The sequence below is a fragment of the Notamacropus eugenii genome, chromosome 6 (genome assembly GCF_028372415.1).
Source record: "Notamacropus eugenii isolate mMacEug1 chromosome 6, mMacEug1.pri_v2, whole genome shotgun sequence".
Taxonomy (NCBI): domain Eukaryota; kingdom Metazoa; phylum Chordata; class Mammalia; order Diprotodontia; family Macropodidae; genus Notamacropus; species Notamacropus eugenii.
Genome location: NC_092877.1, coordinates 139,241,725 through 139,265,260, shown reverse-complemented (window position 1 = coordinate 139,265,260; position 23,536 = coordinate 139,241,725). Strand labels below are relative to the sequence as shown.

Here is a 23,536-nt window from a genome sequence, read left to right as displayed (position 1 = left end):
AAAACTTGCTTGTTGACATTCAGATGTATTACACTCAATTAAAAAGTAAATAACAATGAAAAATGTGTATTTTAATTTAAAGGAACAAAATGAATAAATGAATGAAAAACCATTTATTAAAAACTTCCCGTATTCCAAGAATTATGTTAAATAAGCAATACTGCCTCTACTCTCAAGAAGTTCCTGTTTTAATGGGGGAGAGAGCAGAGTGGGGGGCTTCAGGGCAAGCCATGTGGATAAAGGCCCCATAGTCTTTGGGGTGAACTGGCAAAGCAGATGTTAATGGACCATGGCAATTGTAATTTTCACCAGCAAAAGCTTATCTTCTTCTAATGTTGAATCATTTGAGAGTGCTGGAAAAAGTGGTTTAAGTAAGCAGCTGTATCCTTTTGTCTTCCTCCTTTACAGTATTAAAAAATCCAGTGCATAAGTTATATAGATTCCCCACATCTGATAACAAATGGATGAGGATTCGAGAGCAGATGTATGAGACCACACTGTCTTTTCATATTCCTAAGGAATTGATCTCCCTTCACATAAAGGAGGACTTGAGAAGGTAGGAATCATTCATGATGTTTTTAAAAAAGAAAATGAAAATGTTACCATCTTGCTTACAGAGACTAGACTTTGACTCAGGTCATATATCCTGCTATTTGTCCTTGGCTTACACGACCCAGTGTGAACCCTCTTCTTTGCTCACACATATGCCAATATAGCTGGGGGAAAGACTCATTTACTCCACATTTCCATCAGCATATCTGTAATAGCTTTGTTACTCTGAAAGTATTCTTATGTCATTGTGGGGTGGGGGTGGGGAATGGTACTCAGAAATGGGGCATTTGGATGAAATAAGTTGTGCTAATGGATTGTTAATAGATAAAATAAGTTATGTAGATGGGTTATTATTGTTGTGAAACAAAATTAAAGCTGTTGTTATAATGAGGGAGAGGAATTAGTGATCTAATTGGATGATAAGAATGCTCTCTGAGCCATGACTAATCAACAAGATGGGTTGGTACAACTCAGCCTCCAGTGACTTTCAAAATGCTGAATGGTGCCAGATCCACAATACAGAGCTCAACATCTCTGAGCGTCAACAATCAGTAAACAGTGTACATATTTTAAGCACTTGTCATTTTAGCGTTACAAAAAAAAAAATTGAATTGTGTCAAATTTGGCTTCCTTCCTCATGTTCATTTGAGCACATATGGTTCTAAGACATTCTGTTTTTACTTCTTCGGAGTGGCAGAGGGAGGCCACATTGGCAGGCCAGGAATGTGTCATGTTAGGTAGGGCCAATGGGCAGCAGTCAGCCTAGCATCAGGTTGGGGGAGGGGGGTAGATTGAGGAAGATCCGATGGCTGTTACAATTTAATAGACTGAATCAAGGGGTGTAGAAGATACACACAGTCTGGAATAAGGAGGTGGATAGTGGAAGACTCAGGAAGCTGAGTGAGAGCCAAACTAGATTGGTCAGTAGAGATCACAGAAGCTTAAGATGAGGAGCCTGGAGTTTAGGCACAAAAGATGAGACTCCAAGCTCAGAAAGATTGGGCAGCAACAAAAAGGAACCTAGGCTTACAAGGACTGTGTAACAATTCAGTAACAGTTAGGGCAGAGTCCGGAGGGACCATCAAATGGTAAGGACAAATTTGATTCTGAGCCAGCATCTGCTGAATTAGGGTTTCCTTATGACCAAATGCCCAGGTCCAAAGTGGCAAGAGCGAACTGAACCCACAGGTCGAAGAATAAATAGGGACAAGTAGTGGAATACTCCTGATAGGAGCAGAAGAATTCAGAGGTGATGGGCATGACAGTGCTTTTAAGAGTACTTGTCCTACTGTGGTGAGCAGCTCCCAACCTGGAGTGAAAGGTTGTTTTGTTCGTCCTTCATTCTTGAAGAGGACCATGATATCAGAGAAATGATGATATGACTGGCATTTGACTCTGTTTTGAGTGAGGGAGGGCTGTGCAAGGTCACCAGCCTCACTTTCTCCTCCTGAGTCATCTGGGTCCAGTGACCAAATATTCATCAAGATGACTGGAGACAGCCCAGGTTTCAATGGGAGACCTTGGTCTTTTAGTCTAAGGCCTTTTCAGGTACTCACTTAAAGGGAGGTAATGCCTATTCAGTGAATAGGCCTCTTTAAAAATAGCCAAGGGGCTGGTCCTTTTAATGGAAAAGAAAAAAATAAACAGATAAATCGTGGTAGGAGGGGAAGGAGTCTCAGGACTGTTGGTTCAAAGAGAAATTGTTACTCTTGACATTCACTCTAAGCCAGGAGGGTCCAAAAACAGCAATTGAGTGCAGGTTGGATAGAGACCCCTCATTGTTCAATCCATGAGCTTCAGAGTGCACAGTGTCTAAGGTTTTAGGGGAGGAAAGAAGGAAGGAAAGGAAATGAGAGGAGAGGACAGAATAGGACAGGAAAGGATAGGAGATGAGAAGAAAGGAAAAAGGAACCCAATATCCATTTTCACATGAATATGTTGCCACTTTGCTCTTTATCAAGCTTTAACAAAAATTTACAATGTATGATAAACATTCATATTTCAAAGACATCCTCACATGGTGGTCAGCAGAAGAGGTACAAGGATTTCACTCTTATGAACTTTGGAATTGATTGAGTGAGATGGGAGACACTGGCATAAGACTGCCCAGCATAGCATGCCCACATCAGAGATGATGGCACAGTGCTCTTTGAGCAAAGCAGAATTGAAACAGCTCAAAAGAACCCAAGATGCAAATTACGGAATCCACACCAAATGTTCATGTGGACTATTTGTGCCCAACCTGTGGTAGAGCATTCTGAGTTCATACTGGTCTGATCAGTCACAGTCAGACACATTGAAACTTGACTCTAATATGGTGATATTATTTTGGTCCTCTTTGAGAATGAAGGACAGCAACCAACATGCCAGGATCACAGGATTGTGTATTTGGAAAAGAGGGATCTTAGAGACCCCTTTAGTCAGACCCCTTCATTTTACAAGTGAGAAAACTGAGACCCAGAGAGGTCAAGAGATTTGCTCAGGGTTATACAGGTAGAAAGTAGTGGTATGGGGGTAATAGTGTATCTCCTTTGGATGTCTGAGGAAGGCATTCTAGTTCTTCCCACCCAGCTGCTGTAAAATTATTTGGAGACATGGTAAAACTAGAAAGAATATGAATTCCTGACATTGGGCTGAGTAATTTAAAAAAAATCACACTAAGAAAAGAGAAGCATATGGTGTCCAGCTGCAAGGGTGTTGTCATTTATGCGTCATAGTTTTACTTCAAAGATAATTCACAGCTTTCTTCCAGTCTCAGTTCTACCAAACTGAATCACATCATTCAGAGAAGGCAACCAGAAAGGAATGGAGAAAAACCATCAAAAGACAGAACCCATTTGTTCACGTACTTGGTACCTTCTAGACTACCCTGCCATCCCCAAACCATGCATAACTCTTTTTGTGCAGTGTTCAGTGCTAACTGTAGCATGGGTGGTATGCTTCTCCCAAGGCAGCCAAAGCCAACAGTGCAATATCACTGACTCTTGCAGACCCTGTGCTTTGGGTTAAATGATCTTCTTGTTGGTTTCCATACTAACATCCTATCTGCCTCTTCTGTTCCTTTGTTTGACAAACTGATCTTTGAACATGCCTAAAATGTGCTACCTAGGATATTCTTCTATCTCTTAGATTCCCTAGCTTCCTTTAAAGAACAACTCAAGTGTTGCATCCTACATGAAGCTCTGTCCGGATTCCTTCATCCCTTTACCCAATTTTGGTGCTTTCCTTCAGAAAGTGTTTTATTTTATATTTCCTTTGTACGTTTTCGTGTTGCATCACACCAGTGCAATATAAGCCCCTTGAAGTCAGAGACTTTTTATTTTATTTTATTTCATATTTTTTGTCCTTTACAAATAATAGATATTTTGAAAAATACTTGTGGGATTGAATTGAATTGGCAAAATTATCAGTGAATATATTATGGAAATAGATACTGAAAAATTTGTAGGATATGAGGTGGAGGGATGAATCAGATGACTCCACGTTTCTGAGTCTGGGTCACTACTATTTGAGGAATAACCATGAAACTATTCAACATGATTCTCCATCTCCCATCATTTTCACTGTCTCTCCCCCATGCCTGGAAGTCTTTCCTTTCACATCTCTGCTTCCTGGTTTCCTTTGAGTATCAGCTAAAATCTCACCTTTTATAAGAGCTATTCTTAATCCCCCTTAATGCTACTGCCTTCCCTCATAATTTATCACATATCTTATAATAGCCACCAATATATCTTGTTTGAAGATAGTTATTACTTTTTTAATGCTGTTTTTCCCAAATTGTGAGCTCTTTAAGATCAGAGACTGTTCTTTCCTTTCTTTGTATCTTTAGCACCTTTTGTGGTGCACCTGGAATGAAGAGTGTCTCTTTCTGGAATGATGCCTTTTTCTTCCTGAATAAAGTTAGGGTCTAGTGTTAAATCAAGATACAAGCAAGAATAAGGTAAAGGACAGTGTGGGTTAGAACCCAGGTTTCTCCAGATAGAGAAGACATAGAGGGATGAGTATAGGACTGAAGTTAGGATGAAAATGGGATGTTCATCCATAATTAAAAAGCGGTTTGAAATTAGCGAAGGTGAGTTATTTACATGGAACAATCTGTATCCCCTAAATTTTAGCCATTTTATGTTGACAACATATTTTCTCTGCACCTTGCCTGAACAAACATGTCGGCATGGTAATTGACTAGTCCCATTATACCCCCTCCTGTCTCAGTGACATAAATGAAGCTGTGGACTCAAATGCAAATTCCTTTATTTTTTTCCTTTCAAGATAATTTCTTCAATTCATGTAATGTAAAGTGGAAATGTGTGGTCAATGTGTATTGAAGGTTTTATGGCTAAATTACATGTTATCAGATTATGACCTAGAAAGCTTGAACTCTGATTATCATCATGCTTGAAATATAGTACATTCTTAGTAATTATTGTTGTCTAATTTGTTGAATTGAAATATTTCTTGTAGTGCTACAAACCAATATATAAACATCTGTTTCCTCATATTGTGGCCAATGTTGGGTTTCAAAATGTTTTGTGGGGTTTTTTTAGTTTTAAAGGAATATAATGATCTTTACTTTTATTTGCATTCACTTAATTGCACACTAAGCTATTTTTTTTTCCTTATAATGACTTGCTGTTTTCTTATGTGGAAATTTTTCTCCTTTCATTAGTTACGAAGTAGACTCTGGATGTCTATTGACCATATTAATACTAACTCTTTGTAAGGATGAAACGTTAAGCTTTCAACACTAATAAAAACAGCCATTATTATATGGCCCATTAAGGTTTGTGAAACTTTCTACATATATTTATCTCATCTGATGTAGGAGCTTAACAGGCAGCATGACATAATCCCAGTGGACTGAAGGTTGGCCTCTGGTCAGACCTGGGCCCAAGCCCAGCTTTTGATGCATGTAAACTGTGTGATGATGGACAAATAAACTTTTCCTTGCCCTACGTAAAAATAAAACAAAAACAGTGATATTTTTCACCTTTTGTTGCTTTTTTTTGTTTTGTATTTTATGCCTCAGTGAGAATTTCTCTCTTATATCCAAGTGCATCCACCTTGCTTCACCTAAAATCTTTAGTTCGATTAAAAAAAAAGTTATTCCACTTCATATAAATGTTACTCCATTTTCTTATGTGGGAAGTGTTTTTCTCCTTTGCCTAGTTAATAAATATTTCATAAAGTCTTCAACTATTGACTCTCCAGAAATAATAACTTAAATTGACATGGTACATTAAAGTTTCATAGGACTTTGCTCACAATAACCCTGTCCCTGACACTCTCCCTCCCCAGTAAGCTTCAGAAAGCTTCTATTGCCTCTAAAATAAATCATAAACTCCTCCATTTACCTTTTAACCTCCTTCACCTCCTGACCCCAACCTGTCTTTCCAGCCTCATTGGTCATTGTTCTCTGACTTAACCACACTGGCCTTCTTTCTGTTCTTACACATAATGTTCCATGTCCTTCCTCTATGCTTTTAAACTAACCATCCCTTATACCCAGAATGCAACTCCTCCTTACCCTCTGTCTTTTAGATCCCAATCTTCCTTGAAGATGCAGCTGAACCACCAGATTTTGCATCAAGCTTTTTGTGAGCTCCTCACCTACTCGTACTCTTCTTTGCAAATAACCTTATATTTAATTTATTTGTATCAATTTGTATTTATTCTATGGATTGCTATGGAGGTACTTGTCTGCCCTGTTATGATGTGAGTTCCTTTCAAGTAGGGATTTCTGTATTCTTTGTATCTTCAGTAGCTATCACTAAGCCTGACACATAGGCATTTAAAAAATTTGTGTTGATGCAATGATTTGGATAGAACAAGTATTATCCCAATTTTATAGATGTATTCCAGAGAGGTTATGACTTGCCCGTAGTCATATTAAAAGTTCAACCTGGGATTGGACGAGGCTAAATCTGATCAAACCAGATGTTCTTTCTAGCAAATCATGTTGCAAGTTAATTCTCTTTTTGGACACAATTGTTGTACTTTCCTAGAGAGCTGATATTTCTGGGTGTTCACTTAGTACATTCGTATCCCAGCATGTCAATATCCTCATCTAGAAGCATAATTAATCCTATTGTATGACAACAGTTTCATGGATTTGGAATTAGAAGGGACCTCCAAAGTTACTCCAACTCCTTCATTTTACAGCTAAGGAAACTGTATCACAGATATGTGAAACAACTTTTCTCAAGTCACCCTTTGGTTAGTTAGGAGCAGAGCTGTGGTTAGAATCTTGATTTCTTGGACTGCAGATCCAGCCCTCTTCTCTCTACATGAGGCTGCCCCTCTATAACTTGGGTATGAAAAAAGAGACCCTATAAGAAGAATGGAAAAACTTTGGCAACTGATTGCCTCCAGTGAAGGAGGAGCAGAGTGAGGGGCTGCAGACAGCTCCAACCTGGCGTATAAATTCAACAGGAATATAGAAGGCTTTATGGTGCTGCAAAGTTGGGTTGACTGCAGACAAGTTATGTAAGACTTGCCAAACTATGGGCCATAAAATTTTTATAGCTCTCCTAATGGTGTCACATATTTTGTTTACGCCATGTATTTTCTTCAGATTCCGTCCTGCTTTGGAGGTTCACCGTGCATATTCTCCTTTGAAATATGTTGGTTGCTCATGGAAAAAAAATGCTATTTAGGCATAGATGGAGCTTGGTGACAGCAACAAAATGCAACATAAAAGCAAGGAATATAATAGTGTGAAAAGTGTGTGATCGTATACATTGGTAGCAAAGGCTAGGTTAACTTTCCAGTTCTTGTGTCACAAAGCCTTATTAAGTAAGAGTAAAAGCCCTTTACAGGAAACCAATGATGAGTCAAACATTGCATATTGCAAAAAGATCTCAGAGACCCATCAAAAATATTTCAGTTCAGGTAAATCTCAAAGCCAATAAACCTGTCAAAAAAATGTTGAAATTTATGCCATAGATTTTTAGTTCTCTGATATGGAACACCAGGGAGCTTCTCTCCTTTTTTCTACTCATCTGTCTTTTCTCCCCCACTCCTCTTGGGTCCCATCTACTCCTCACCTCATTATACTCAGATACTGAAGGGAAAATAAGCACATCAAGCTCTACATGTTTGAGGAAAAAATGCAGGAATGGGCTCTGCTGCCTCCAGTGAAGCCACACCTCTGGGGAGCTCCCATCACCATAGGTTGGGTTTCAGGGGACATAAGAATCATTCCCAGATTCTAGGGTATCCTCTGGGTCTGGACTCCTGAAACCTCCCATGAATGAGCTTGTCTTTAATAGTTGTTGCTTTGATTCATAGTCACAAAACCTGGAGGCTAGAACTTTTCTGTAGAAGAGGAACAAATATATATTAATGTGTTCTAGAGACAAAATGCATCCCTGTGTACACCATATAGTAAAAAAAGAGCCAAAGTGCATAGAATGAAAAATGTGATTGGATTCAGGATTCTAGACGGCTTAAAAATAATTTTATTTCCATTTTCTGAGAAAAGTCCAGAGTCTGCCCTAAATACTGCTATTTTTGAATGTTGCATTAATTTCAAAATCAGGCAGATAAAAATTATTTGAAGACCATCAAGTACTACTCATTCATTGTTGCATAATTTTATAACTCCTACATACTTGATGCTACGTCTGTCTATCCTTCTCCATAGATAAATGATTCATATGTATATATGAGATGCGTTGTGACCTAATGGGTCTAGAGAGCTAAGCACTGTGCTAAGTGTTTTATAATTATTATCTGAATAGCCACTTAAACTCTGTATATCTTAGACAACTCTATAAAAATATAAATTATGGATAAGTTTTGCATTAGCAGAGTTAAGTTTTCAAACCATGAATTCCCCACACAAATGAAATCAAACGTCTATTTCACCTACCACAAATAAAAAAAAAAACCAAATTTGACAATGCCCATTTTACTCCTTATTTAAAAAAAAACTGGGGCAATATTGCTGAATTGGTCATTTTCAGATCTCCTCTGCTGATTTGGAGGTCCCACCTTCAGAGACAAGAGGCACACAGTAGCTTAACTCTTTTACTTTTAGAATAAAATTTTTGTCAAAATTTTTATTGACAGTCTACTTGTCTTTGGCATAACTCTGTTTCAAAGTTTCAAGGAAACAGAAGTTGTTTTTCCCTGGGTATTACAAGACAGCAGTAGTTTATTGGCAGATGACAAATTATAGATTTTTGGAACAACTCCAGGACAAAATCTCCTCCATTGTTTGTCCATTTGTACATGAAAATGGTGAACTTTTTTCAAGATAAGTTAGGGAAATATGACAAGCTAAACAATTTTATGTTCATGGCTTAGTGACAGAAGATGAGAATTTGGCTACCAACTGTAAGGCAAGGTGAGGTCTCTAACAGAGAGGACCCAGTTGATGAACAGAAAGCCATAATGGAAAAACCTTTAGGCCATTAACACTTTTTCTACATCATAACTTGTTGCCATGCAGACTTGTTTGGCCAAAGAGAATTGGCCAAAAAGACAAAAGATGTTACATTTCTTCTTTTTTTTGGGGGGGGGGGGAAGGGATTTAAATTTATTTATTTATTTTCAGTTTTCAACATTCATTTCCACAAGATTTTGAGTTCCAAATATTTTCCCCATCTCTCCCCTCTCCGCACCTGAAGACACTATTCATTCTGATTATCCCTTCCCCCAATCTGCCCTCCCTTCTATCACACTCCTCCCTTTCCTTATTCCTATCTTCTCTCTTTTTCTTGTAGGGCAAGATAGATTTCTATACCCCATTATCTGTATTTCTTATTTCCCAGTTGCATGCAAAAAACAATTCTCAACATTTGTTCCTAAAACTTTGAGTTCCAACTTCTCTCTCTTCCTCCCTCCTATCCCTACTGAGAATACAAGAAGTTCAATATAGACCATACATGTGTAGTCACGCAAAAGACTTCCATAAGTCATGTTGTGAAAGACTAACTGTATTTTTCTTCATTCTATCCTGCCCCCTATTTATTCTATTCTCTCTTTTGAGTTTGTCCCTCTCCAAAAATGTTTACTTCTAATTATTCACTCCTCCCATTTACCCTCCCTTCTATCATCCCCCCACAGCTCACTTATCCCCTTCTCCCCTACTGTCCTGTAATGTAAGATAGGTTTTCATACCAGATTGAGTGTGCATGTTATTCCTTCCTTGAGCCAAATGTGATGACAGTAAGTTTGACTTTTTCCCTCTCACCTCCCTACTTTCCATCTCTATTGAAAAAGCTTTTTCTTACCTCTTTTATGAGAGATAATTTGCCCCATCCCATTTGTCCCTTCCTCTTCTCAATATATTCCTCTCTCACACCTTAATTTTACTTTTTTGGATATACCCCTTCCTATTCAGCTTACCCTGTGCTCTCTGTCTATATGTGTGTGTGTGTATGTATGTAAGTATATATATATATATATATATATATATATATATATATATATATATATATATATACATATATATATATATATATACATATATATATATATATGTATATATATATATATATATATATATATATATATATATATATATATATATATATGATATCTCTCTCCTGTTTACCTTTTTTATGCTACTCTTGAGTCTTACGTTTGAAAGTCAAATTTTCTGTTCAGCTCTGGTCTTTTCATCAAGAATGCTTCAATGTCTTCTATTTCATTGAATGACCATTTTTCCCCCTGAAGTATTATGCTCAGTTTTGCTGGGTAGGTGATTCTTGGTTTTAATCCTAGTTCTTCTGACTTCTGGAATATCGTATTCTCTTCGATCCCTTAATGTAGAAGCTGCTATATCTTGCATTATCCTGATTGTATTTCCACAATACTCAAATTGTTTCTTTCTGGCTGCTTGCAATATTTTCTCCTTGACCTGTGAACTCTGGAATGTGACGACAGTATTCCTAGGAGTTTTCCTTTTGGAATCTCTTTCAGGAGGTGATTGGTGGATTCTTTCAATATTCATTTTACCTTCTGGTTCTAGAATATCGGGACAGTTTTCCTTGATAATTTCATGAAAGATGATGTCTAGACTCTTTTTGATCATGGCTTTCAGGTAGTCTGATAATTTTTAAAATGTCTCTCCTGGATCTGTTTTCCAGGTCAGTTGTTTTTCCATTGCGATATTTCACATTGTCTTCTATTTTTTCATTCTTTTGGTTTTGTTTTCTGCCAGGCCTAGAGGCCTGTGGGCTACCCGAGTCTTCCCTTACCTCTATGGGAGGTCTTCAGCTGGCCAAACTGGATGCTCGTATGAGAGAAAGGACGTTCCAGAGTCGAACAAGGGTTGAGCTTTATTTCAGGGTCTAGTTACAAGTGCAGGGGAATTCTTCCTTAGGAGGGAGCGAAGAATCTCCCAAGGAGGCAAAGATCTTACAATAAGAGATTGGAAGTAGAAGTGTAAGTGGGGAGAGAGGGGGAGGGGAGAGAAGAAAGAGGAAATGCGGAGCCTTCTGTCCACACACGTGGCCCCTCCGCCCAAGAGAGCTTTCAGGCTTTCCTGATCCTACTTAAACTCTCCCGTCACATAGTTTGTATGTCAATACCGAGCCTGTTAGGTAACAACAGGTGTGCTCCAATCCGGGACAATCTCGAGGGCGGGGAGAGCTCTCTCCCATCACGTTTCTCACGGGAAGAGGCGGAAATACACGAGATAGCTCGGTTCACCTCGATTCCCAGTCGTTTCCTGGAGGGCCTCGTGAGAACTCTAAGATTTAGAAGTTCCCACCTTTACCCGCCCGAGACTGTCCACCTGGAATTGAGCTTCCATCCCCAGCATCTCCCCCTTATTGTTTTGCGCGGCGCGCACATGGCTCTAGAGCAAATAGTGGCTGGAGGCTGAGTGGATTAGGAAGGCCTTTAGCATATGAGTACCCCACAACAAGACTTCATTTACACAGAAATCTGCAGCTAGCACAACTGACAAAGAGAGGCATCAGACAAAACAAAGATGAAGCTAAATGGCTGAGTTACAACAAGAGAAAGGGCAATCACTAATTCCAAAGCATATTCTAAGAGAAGCAGCTAGTGCTGGTGCCTTACACATCACCACCCCCTCAGTCATGCAAATGGATCTCAACGGCCAAGCCTGAATGGCCAAGCCTGTGGTATTCAGGCGAAAATTTGGTCATCTCCCGAAATGTTGGTCACGCCTTCCCCCCCCAATATCCTGGGTTTGTGATATCAAAGTCCTCCTTCAGCCGCTGGAAAGAGATGCCTAGATGGAGTGGTCAGCAATGTTGGGATGAGTGCTGCTTCCTCTCTGGGCAGCAGGGTTAAAGCTGTTAGCAGCAGACTCAGGTGGTGCATGATCCTTCTCCGGGGTCTCCAGGCTCTCCGGGGTCTCCGCCTCCTGCGTCTCCGCCGTCTCCAACATCGGTTTCCACCGACAGATCCTTCTAATGGGAATCCACGCATTCCCTTTTCCTGTGGAGACACAAACATACCCTGGACCCCATATTAGTATCTTATACGGACCTTTCCATTTCCCTGAGGCCATGTCCTTTACCATGGCCCATGTGTCCTTATTTCCAGCCTGGGTATTACTTTCCTTGCGGGGTTGTCTTGGAATAGTCACAAAATGTCTCATAGCTGGAGTAGTATGTGAGTTTTTTGAGACAGCTGTATCAAGCTCTGATTGTGTTAGGCGACCTCTTTCTCCCCTTTTTTGTTTAGCGAGAATCGCCTTTAAGGTGAAATTGATAAGGCCGCATACTGGCTGTTTATTTTGGTATAGCTGCTGCCAGGTGCTCACAAATGCTTGATTAACATCTGTAAGGAACCTGAATTTTACGGATTTTTTCTTTATAACAAACACAGGAGCATTCCAGGGTGCTAATTGCTCCTTACCCAGTATTTGTAATGCCTGGAGTTTTTCTGGAGTCAGGGGCCATTGCTCCACCCAAATCGGGGTGTCTGACTTCCAATTCAAGGGTGGGGACTCCAGTGCAACAGCAATGGCCCTTACTAAAAATTTGATAGCTTCATCCCCAGGCGGCTCATGTCTCTGTCCCAGATGTTAAAACTAAGTCCTGGAATCACCAACGGCCATATGGTCCCTTGGCGATCCTCTGCCTCCCACTTTACTGGGTGCATTGTCTCTAAGGTATTTTGGCACCCTCCTATTCCCCACACTGGTCTCTGGCTTTCTTTGAGCTTCCAGTGCCAGGGTACTGAGCGACCGCTAAGGCAGGTCCTATCTGCTCCAGTATCAAGGAGGCCAATCATGGGAATTCCATTGAGCCAGATTGTACACTCAGGTCTATTCTGTCCTATTTCCTTTAGTAACTGGATTTGAACTGAGTGCTTTAAGGGAAGGGCAATAGCTATGGGAAGCTGATCCTGGCCCCTCCCTGTACTTATTTCTTTCTGCCCAGGGGTAAGGCAGGCTCTGGCTAAGCTCTTCCAGTCATTAGTAGTCAGAACGAACTGACCACTGAGAGTCTCAAGCATGGCTATGACAAAGGGTGAATTGGGGCCGTGCTTGGTACAAGACTCTTTGAGAGTCGCTACTCTCTTCCACTCTATAGGTATGTGGCTCCTCCGAACCCCACCGGGGACACTGGGGTCCGCTATTTCTAGCACAGGAAATGTCCCTACATCTTCTCCATTCTCTATAGCCTTTTGTATTCCCTTTTCCAAACTGGACTGTGGCCCTGGACTGTCTGACCAATGGAGCATGCTGTAAGGAGGCGCAGAGGGAAGACACGGCATATGCTCCCCTGCTTCGCCTTTCCCATCAGCTAGATGGTGCTCCGAATCTATTTTTTCTCTACACTCCTTAACTTTCTCTTACCAGGGTTCTCCCCTCCCCTCTCTCTGCTTCCACTCTCATTCCAATCCCGCCCTGGCCTCTCTGGCCCTTCCAAAAGGCTCTTAATTACACCGAATATCAGGAATCTAAATCCTCCAGCTCCCCGGGGCATAGTTGCTCATAAGCGGTCATTTGTTCTCCGACCGCTCCCCATCTTTCTCTTGATATTCCTGTCTGCTTGAGCCAAGGAGAAACTTTCCAAATCCTTTTACAAAATTCTCGGAGGTCGTTTAACTCTATAGTGACCCCCGCCTCCCTGCATTCCCTGTAAAGTATCTCAGCCCAGACCTCCTGTTCCTCTGGCTTTATTACTGGCAATTCATTCCCCATCCCTGCCCTTTTCCCATGGGTGTGGGAAGCTACTCTCACTCTTTCTCTCCTTCCGAATCTAGGATTCGGGACTCGCGTCTTTCACAACCCCTTCCGGGTGTTCCCAAAGCACCCAGGATATCTGCGCTCCCAGTCCCTTTTTGGGCGCCAACTGCCAGGCCTAGAGGCCTGTGGGCTACCCGAGTCTTCCCTTACCTCTATGGGAGGTCTTCAGCTGGCCAAACTGGATGCTCGTATGAGAGAAAGGACGTTCCAGAGTCGAACAAGGGTTGAGCTTTATTTCAGGGTCTAGTTACAAGTGCAGGGGAATTCTTCCTTAGGAGGGAGCGAAGAATCTCCCAAGGAGGCAAAAATCTTACAATAAGAGATTGGAAGTAGAAGTGTAAGTGGGGAGAGAGGGGGAGGGGAGAGAAGAAAGAGGAAATGCGGAGCCTTCTGTCCACACACGTGGCCCCTCCGCCCAAGAGAGCTTTCAGGCTTTCTTGATCCTACTTAAACTCTCCCGTCACATAGTTTGCATGTCAATACCGAGCCTGTTAGGTAACAACAGGTGTGCTCCAATCCGGGACAATCTCGAGGGCGGGGAGAGCTCTCTCCCATCACGTTTCTCACGGGAAGAGGCGGAAATACACGAGATAGCTCGGTTCACCTCGATTCCCAGTCGTTTCCTGGAGGGCCTCGTGAGAACTCTAAGATTTAGAAGTTCCCACCTTTACCCGCCCGAGACTGTCCACATGGAATTGAGCTTCCATCCCAGTAGTTTTCTAATTTCTTAGTTTCTCAGAAAGCCATTAGCTTCCATCTGTTCCATTCTAATTTTTAAAGAACTATTTTCTTCAGTGAGCTTTTGAACCTTCTTTTCCATTTGGCTAATTCTGCTTTTTAAAGCATACTTCTCCTCATTGGCTTTTTGGACCTCTTTTGCCATTTGGGTTAGTCTATTTTTAAAGATGTTATTTTCTTCAGCATTTTTTGGGTCTCCTTTAGCAGGCTTCTGACTCGCTTTTCATGATTTTCTTGTATCACTCTCATTTCTCTTCCCAATTTTTCCTCCATATCTCTTACCTGATTTTCAAAATCCATTTTGAGCTCTTCTATGGCCTGAGATTATTGCATATTTATTTTGGAGGTTTTGGATGTAGAGCCTTGACTTTTATGTCTTCCTCTGAAGGTATATGTTGTTCTTCCTCATCCAAAAGAATGGAAGAAAATATATGTTCACCAAGGAAAGAACCTTCTATAGTCTCATTTTTTCCCCATTTGGGAGCATTTTCCTAGCCAGTTACTTGACTTTTGAGTCCTTTGTGAAGTGGAGGGTATACTCTGGGAACCTATAAGTTATGAGTTCCTCCAAAGTGGCACAATCAAGGGAGAGGAGTTTACTCTTCTCCTGACCTGTGCACTGGTCTGGGAGCAACCAAAAGAACTCTTCTGCCCAGGATCTGTGAGTAAAATTCCCTGTCCAGAGCTTCCATCAGATCCATAAGCCTTCCTCCTCACTCCAGGACCACCACTCAAGGCTGAGATTCAGATCAGTGGCTCAATTCCCCCAGGGTCTTTAGGCCAATGACTCCAAAAATGGAAGCTGCTACTGCCTGGGGCTGGGGGGTAGGGCAGGATCCTGCTCCCTTCTCACCAGGTGAAAGAGCTTTCTCACTGACCTTTGAAGCTGTTTTTGGTATTTATGGGTTAAGAGATCTGGGAACTGCAGCTGCTGCCTGTGATTTTACACTCTAAAACCTGCTCTAGTCCTTTCCCTGCCATGCTGCATGGCCAAGGCTGGGCTGCACTCTGCTCTGAACCTGGTGGGATAGATCTTTCCTATCTGCCTTCCAGGCTGCCTTGGGCTGGAAATCTCTTTCACTCTGTCATTTTGTGGCTTCTGTTGCTCTAGAATTTGTTTAGAGTCATTTTTACAGGTATTTTATGGACTATGGAGGGAGCACTAGAAAAGGTCCCTCTTTTTACTCTGCCATCTTAACTCTGCCCCTGTTACCTTTCTTCTATTACTTGCTGCTGAAAAAAAGGAAAGGATAGAAAAGATTTAATTTCCTCTCTACTACCACCTGCTACTGAAAAGAAGAACAATAGAAAAGAGAGAAGGCAGAAATTGCTTCTCTTCTTTGACACATGCTGATGCTGAGAGATGGAGAAGGAGAATCTTGTATAGATGTTGTGTCTCTCCTCTGAAAAAAGAACATAAAACTACTTCAGCTGAATACATCATCTTAGACTGGAGCTCTTCTTGCCTCATTTCCTCATCTGAAGATGAGCTCAAGAAGGAAATGATAAAACCACTCCAGCATCTGTCCTAAGAAAACCCAGATGGGGTCGTGACTGAAAAACAATAAACAAAAAGTACTAGCAGCATCAGTGGGTTGCCTCATTCCACACTTAGCAAGGTGTCATTCTAGCACAGTGTGTGTTCACTCAAGATAGCAGTGACAGCGTTTGATCACATAAAACTTATGCTCATCAAGGAAATTTTATGTACAATTTCTCACAAAAGAAAAGGCATCAGTGCATGCTGTTCTAGAGTAGTAAGTTGCCCTAGCCCCACACATTTCTTACAGCCCCCAGTTAGCCTTTGTCAGATACAGTATTAGAACTCACGTTTTCCTGCTTCCAGGACCAGATTGACATGGACCATGTCAAGATGTCTTTAAATTTCAGGCCCTTGTTCCACCCAGCTCCCCAACTCCTTTGCTCTCTGCCCGATAACACTGAGAAATAGTGCTCAAGTGTTTACCATGCAGAAAGCAGTGTGACTCCTTACATTATAACATTTCAAAATAAAGGCTTAATGTCTCCTTACTAGGCCACAACCCTTTGTGAGTAAGCTGTTTCCTGCTCTGTATTCTAATTGTTTTTATGATGTTCAATTTCCTCTTTGAGAGCACAAATTATTTAAATAGTTATGGTTTAAATCAAATGTTTCCAAGATTTTCCCAGCTCTCTGTCATTATCAGTACAACATGTGTTCTTCAAATGAAAAGATATTTGTAAAGTTCTTAACACAGTGCCTAGCACAGAATGCTTATTCCCTTTCTCCTTTATCTGTTTTGTTATTCCATATGGATAACTAGACTGCTCTATTGTGAGTGGACAGGAACTTTGTTGAAAAGACCCTACAGTGTTTTGGGTCATGATGCCATCAGCATGCAAATTTGTAAATAGAAATATCCATAGAATTTCTCTCTCAATAGGAAATCCCTCTTCTACTTGAATTTTGGGCAGAACATTCCATTTAGTTCAACTAACATTATTAAGCACCTACTATGAGCAGCTTAATCTGTTAGACACTAAGGACCAAAAGACAAAATATAAAGAGTCCCTGAATTTATATTCTTGGGGGGCAAGGGGGGTATGGGGGCATACACAATGAGGAAATTCACATGCAAATAAATGACCAATTGGTAATTATTTAACAAGCATTTAAGAGATGGTAAAGTCCCTTTGGAGGAACAGTTCCTCCTTCCATGACTCTTACTCCCTTCTCCTTCCCTCCTTCTCTTTCCCTTTTCCTTTTCCTTCCCTCCCTCCTTCTTTCCTTTCTTCCCTTTCTTCCCTCCTTTTCTCCATCTCTTTCCACCCTCCATTCCTTCTTCCCATCCTCCATTCCTAACATCATTGATTTTGTTTTTATTAATGGCTGTGGGAGAGAGCGAATTTAGAATTGAAAATAAGATAAAATTGCATTTTAAAAAGTTAACTGGGTTTATGTGTCATGGACTAGACATTTTTATTAACATTTGTAAAAGAAGTACTTTTCAGAGGGGAGTCTTTTAAAAAGGAGGCGTTTTGCTCTGCATTTGTCATTTCCCCCCCACTACTCAACAAATAGATCCAATCATATTTTCTGTGTCACAAAGAACCTGGGTTTGAGTTCTTACTTTTCTACTTAAGACTTTTGTCACCTCGGGGTTAAGTAATATTTGCTTTCCCTGTAAAGTTAATGGATTAAACTAGATAGTATTGAATTTTCCTCCTGCTTCAGACATTCTTGGATTCTATGAAATGTTGTCACGTAAGAAATTGTTATGCGAAGGAGGGGCCAGACTTACATGACCTGATCTCAGAAGGCAGAGAATTGGAAGCTAGAATTGGCAAAGGAAAATTGGAGCCCAGTATGAAGAAAATCTTGTTATTAGTAGTGCTGGTTCAAAAATGGAGAATGCTCCCTCTTTAGATGGCAAAAATCTTGTCATTTGTTTCTGTTGCTTTTTGTGTTGTTTTGTTTTCCCCCAAAATTAGTAATTTTATTGTTGTGAGAAGTTTCCTGATGAGAAATATTTCTTAGACAGGCCATGTCAGTTACTCTTCTGCCGTGGAAAGTCTTGGATACTTGACTAGGGAACTGAGAGATTAAGGGAATTGACCAGGGCCATGTACCTTATAAGTATCCAAGGTGGGATTTGAATTGAGTATAGCTCTCTATTCATTCTACTATTCTGCCTTTGTTTCCCATCATTAGAGAAGCCAGTCCAAGAGAGGCTATGTGGTTCCTTTTTGGAATTGTCTTAGAAGAGATTCATACTTCATCTAGGAGTTAGATTAGATCACCTCACAGGTCTCTTCTGTCCTTTTTGTTGTTATTCAATTGTATCTGACTCTCTCTGACCCTATTAGGGGTTTTCTTGGTGGAGATATTTCAGTGTTTTGCCCTTTTCTTCCCCAGTTCATTTTATAAAAAAGGAAACTGAGTCAAACAAGGTTAATTGACTTACTCAAGGCCATACTGCCAGTAAGCATCTGAGGCCAGATTTGATCACATGAAGATGAGTCTCCCTGATTCCAGACCCAGGACTCTATCTACTGTGTCACTTAGCTGCCCCCTTTCTACCCAAAAGATGCTATAAGTTAGTGAAAGGAAAGTTTTGGAACTTTGGGGTAATCTGGCTTACTTATAATTAAAATGATCTGCTGAATTTTCTTACCTACTGGCAAGTTGCTGCAAGTTATTATGTGTATGTTTTCTAGAATTTGAAATGTATTTTTCTGCACTATGGCACAATGATTCTGCTTTATTTGCCTCTTTTTTTATTTTCCTTTCCTAGACCTAATCACATTACTCTTACCACCTCTCCAGCCCCTGCCTTATTCCATTTTTCAGGTTAATTCAGTTCACAATTGTTGATTGCCTCCTGAACTCATGCCCTCTGCTAAGAGCTGGAGGAGATATCAAGATGAATAAACCCCAGTCTCTGCTTTCAAGGAGGTCATAATCTAGGGCAAGGGAAAAGAAACACATTACCAGGAAGAATAGTATTAGTGCCATAAGCAAGTTGGGGCAGCTGGGTGGCACAGTGGGTAGAGAGCCAGACCTGGAGTCAGGAAGACCTGAGTTCAAATCCACCCTCAGACCCTTCCTAGATAGACCTTGGGCAAGTCACTTTCCCTTGTTTGTCTCAGTTTCCTTCTTTGTAAAATGAGTTGGAGAAGGAAATGACAGACCTCTCCAGGATCTCTGCAAAAACAAACAAACAAAAAAGCACATGGGGTCAAGAAGAGTTGGGCATGGCTGACCAGCAAAAGAAAGTCACAGATAAAGAACAATAGATTTTTGGAGAATCATTGTAGGAATTGCAGTCAACAAGACTTGGTTTCAATTCCCTACTCCAGCAGCTATTTGCCCTGTAACTACAGACAAGTCATAAAACTTCTCAGAATTTCTCATCCTCAGAAAACCTGGGATGGTAATTTCCGTAATATTTAGCTCTTGTCTATCTCTCTGTATATTCTACCTGTAAATTCCATATGGGTAGGCTATTTATTAGAATGTGAGTTCCTTGAGAATAGACTGTCTTACTTTTCAATTTGTATCCCCAGAACTTAGCACAGTGCTTTCCACGTGGCTAATATGTATTAATGCTTAATGAATGTTTTCCATCTCTCTCTCTCTCTCTCTCTCTCTCTCTCTCTCTCTCTCTCTCTCTCTCACCTCTCTGTCAAAATATCTATTTTAATTACTTATTTATTTGTTCATTCATTCCTCTCCTTTCACAAAATAATTTGTCATGCAATAACAATTCAAAGAATCTGAAAACATTCGAACTAGAAGGAATCTTCCTACCAAATGAGGTCCTTTTAGAAAAAACATTTCATGAACTTCAAAATGTATCCTCAATGGGAGTTAATATTAACATCATCAATCATCTAGCTCTTCTTGTCTCTTCAGCAATTCAATGAATATCTACAGATCATTAAATCTGTAGGTAGTATTGTACTACCCTCTAACTGCAGAGCAGGAGAAACCCGTAACAGAGGACCTGTCTGCAAGAAACATAATTTTACTGTGAAGAGTAAGTCATAAGCATGAAATATATGACTAATGCCTGAAGGCACCTGCTGAACTCTGAACTCTCAGGACATATTCCCAAGAGAATGACTGCCCCAGGTTCACACAGGGAACATATACAGACAGGATCACAGGAAGATAAAAGTGTGACTAGGACACATTGTAGAGGGATCCATACACAGAGGCACGTGTTGCCAGGATACATTCACAGAAAGACAGTTCATGTCTCTGATGCATGAGTGCTGGTGCCTTCTATTGACTACATAGCTTCTAAAATTCTGTGCAGCTCAGAGTATGATCTATGGTCCTAGAAGTGTGTTATTTCTTCTGGACCTCTTTCCCATCAATCTCATTATTATTCAGCTATGCTTCTGGATTTCATGTTGTTGGGTTATTTTAGTTGTGTCCAGCTCTTTGTGTCCCCATTTGGGATTTTCTTGGCAAAGATTCTGGAGTGGTTTGCCATTTTCTTCTCCAACTCATTTTATAGGGGAAGAAACTTAGGCAAACAGGGGTAAGTGACTTGCCCCCAGGGTCACACTACTAGTAGGTATCTGAGGCTGGGTAGTCTTCCTGAGGCCAGGACTAGCAGTCCATCCACTGAGCTACCTAACTACTTATCTGGCTTATAGCACATATTTAATAAATGTCTGCTAAATTTAAAACAATTCATTGGAGATATCAGGCTAGGCTTCATGGAAAAGTTATTACGTACACTAGACTTTGAATAACGGTAGCACAAAAGGTGACTTTCCCTGTGTCACAAAGCTAGTAACTATTCATTGTAACACCTAGCTGCTTCAGAAAAGGGTTGCAGGGAGGATGATATTCCTTCCATTATTTAAAAAGGATGAATATTTTAGACCTGCCTTCTAACCATTGCACCAAGTTGCCTCTGTCTTACACTTAAGACTTACTAAATGTTTCTTGAATTTGCTGAATTTTTTGAACATTTGGTAACCACAGTGCAAACTGTTTCCAAGTACATTAATAATCTCACAAGTTCACTGATTACCTGTTCTGCAAAACATTCTGTTAAAAGCTTAGAGGAAATAGAAAAGCTTAAGGGTACATCCCTGGATCTCAGTGAAGAACTTACAAAGTGTTTATTATCCTTTTCATAATAAAGATAAACCCTTGTGATCATGTGAGATATTTTTTATAAAGCAAGCCCTTAGTACTATATATTCCTTTTCTTTCCCTCAGTGCAACAAGGACAAGTGTATGCTTTGGGCACACACAATGCTTTATATCAAATTCACATCAAACAATGATAATATTAATTTTTTTCTTAATTGCCCTAATTGTAGATCCCTTCGCTTCTGTATTTTGAACTGACAAATACTGCGTCTGGTGTACAACTGCTGTGGCCTTTAATGACAAATCTGTAGAATCAGGGGCGTTGTCTGTAATTAAAACAAGAGGGGAAAAAAGTTAATAATATTGGCACAAGAACAGTAAGACACATTTCTGGAACCTGAAATTAATGTACTGTTTGTTTGATGTACTGTTTGTTTCTTGTTGTTGAAAGTCATGTGCAAGGGAATGTTGGGAGAGGAAAGAGGAAGAGGCATGGGACTTCAGAACATTAGAGTTGGAGGGCCACTTAGTACTACCTATATCTGAACAAAAATCCTTCCTGTAATGTACTTAACATGGTTTTAGTCCAGTTTTATTTTTCTATTAGTGATTTCCATTCTGTCCTTTCCAATTCAAACTTTATTTAATGGAAAAGAAAACAAGAGTTGAGTAGTTCTATCTCCTCTTTGTAGTCCATTCTTAGTGTTTCCAGGCTTTTTTTGAGGAAATCAAGGTTAAGTAACTTGCCCAGGATTACACAGCTTATAAATGTCTGAGACCAGATCTGAATTCACATCCTCCTGACTCCAGGACCAGTGCCCTGTCCACTGCATCATCTAGTTACCCCATCTCTAGGCTTCAAAGACCTTCATAATCTGATTCCCTCATGCCTTTCAAGTTTTCTCACCATTCATTTCCTTGCACATCCTCTATAATCTGGAGACACTGACCATTTTTGCTGTTCCTAGAATAAAACATTCATCTCTCAGCTCTGAGCCTCTTCACTGGCTGTCCTTCCCCCCTGAAACGTTCTCTCTTCCTTCTGTCTGCATCCCAGCTTCTCTTGCTTTCTTCAAGTCTCACCTAAAATCCTCCCTCTTCACAAAACCTTTCCTTGTCCCCTTCAAAGCTAAAACATTCCCTCAGAAATTATTCCCAATTTACCCTGTATAAATCTTTTATATCACATAGCTGTTTGTGTGTTTTCTCTCACATTTAGATTTGAGTTTCTTAAGTATTGGAATCTGTTTTTGCCTTTCCTTATATCCTCAGCTTAGTACCATGCTTGACACACAGTAAACACTTGATAATTCTTGTTGATAACTTATTGGTTTGAGTAAAGGAATATAATGAATTCTGTGGATCATGGTGGTGAAGAAGGCAGGTTAAATACTGAAGATGTTGAGAGAGGTCTTAAGCTTAACTTCATGTGGTAAGGATTAAATTCCCATGTTTCAGAGAAAGAACTATATTATATCCTCAGGTTTCTTAGAATAGCGTGAATGAGGATGTTGTGTTCTTAACTGTAAAACTATCTATCATTTCTTTGTTGAGAATTTAGTCAGATTTTTTTCACCTTAGTTATAAAATAAAACTTACACATATGAATACACCTATGACTCCTCTCTGTGACTCTATATCTCACATAATTCTCCAGGTTCTTTTGGACTTAATGAGGCAAAGATGCTTTCCAATATCCTTTTAACCATCATCACCCAGGACTCCATATCACAACCACCCCAAGTTCCAAAGCTTTTTTCTGATCCCTAAGTCAACTTATGGAAAGCACATGAGTAAGAAATTAAGTAATTTAATTAATAAAGTAAGTAATTGTTGGTTAAGCAATGTAAGATGATCAAAAATAATAATCTTTTTATAGTACTCATTTTGTTCCAGACACTGTGCTAAGCACTTTACAAGTATTATCTTATTTGATCCTCACAATTACCTTGTTTGGTAAGTGCTCTTATTATCCCCATTTTAAAGATGAGGAAATTGAGGCAGATAAAGGTTAAGTGTATTGCCCAGGGTCATACAACTAGAGAATGTTGGGCTGGATTTGAAGTCGGGTCTTCCTGGTGCCGGAAACTCTATCCACTCTACCATCTACCTGACCATTAGATGAAAGGTGTGGCAATGAAAGCTAGAATTCCTAGAGAGGAGTAATAAAGAGGTTTTAAGATATTCAAGAGTAAGTGATATTTTCTGGTTATACTTCAAAGGAGATCCATGATTTCCTTGACATGTTCAATACTCCTCACCCCTTTATTCATGGCCTTCTATAAATCTTCCACAGAGGATCCACTCAGTGCAGTAGAGGTCATCTTCCTGTCCTTTGGCTATTTTGTAGATATTAGTAGAACATCTCTTGTCACATGCTGTTTGAGTTGCCTGCTTCCTTTTTCAGCAATACATGTTCTTGATGAGATCCTTTTATTTATGTATTTGCAAAAACTTTCCCGTAAGTTGAA

General features: G+C 40.1%; 1 protein-coding gene across 9 annotated transcripts in view; it reads left to right on the top strand.

Annotated features, from left to right (window-relative positions):
* The window catches only part of INPP4B (inositol polyphosphate-4-phosphatase type II B), a 958,716-nt gene that overhangs the window by 704,604 nt on the left and 230,576 nt on the right, over nt 1–23,536 (top strand). For all 9 annotated transcript variants that reach the window (XM_072621124.1, XM_072621125.1, XM_072621132.1 and 6 more), the window contains one exon: nt 409–556. In XM_072621124.1, the coding sequence (XP_072477225.1) occupies nt 409–556 (148 nt within the window). The remainder of the gene's footprint in view (nt 1–408; nt 557–23,536) is intronic.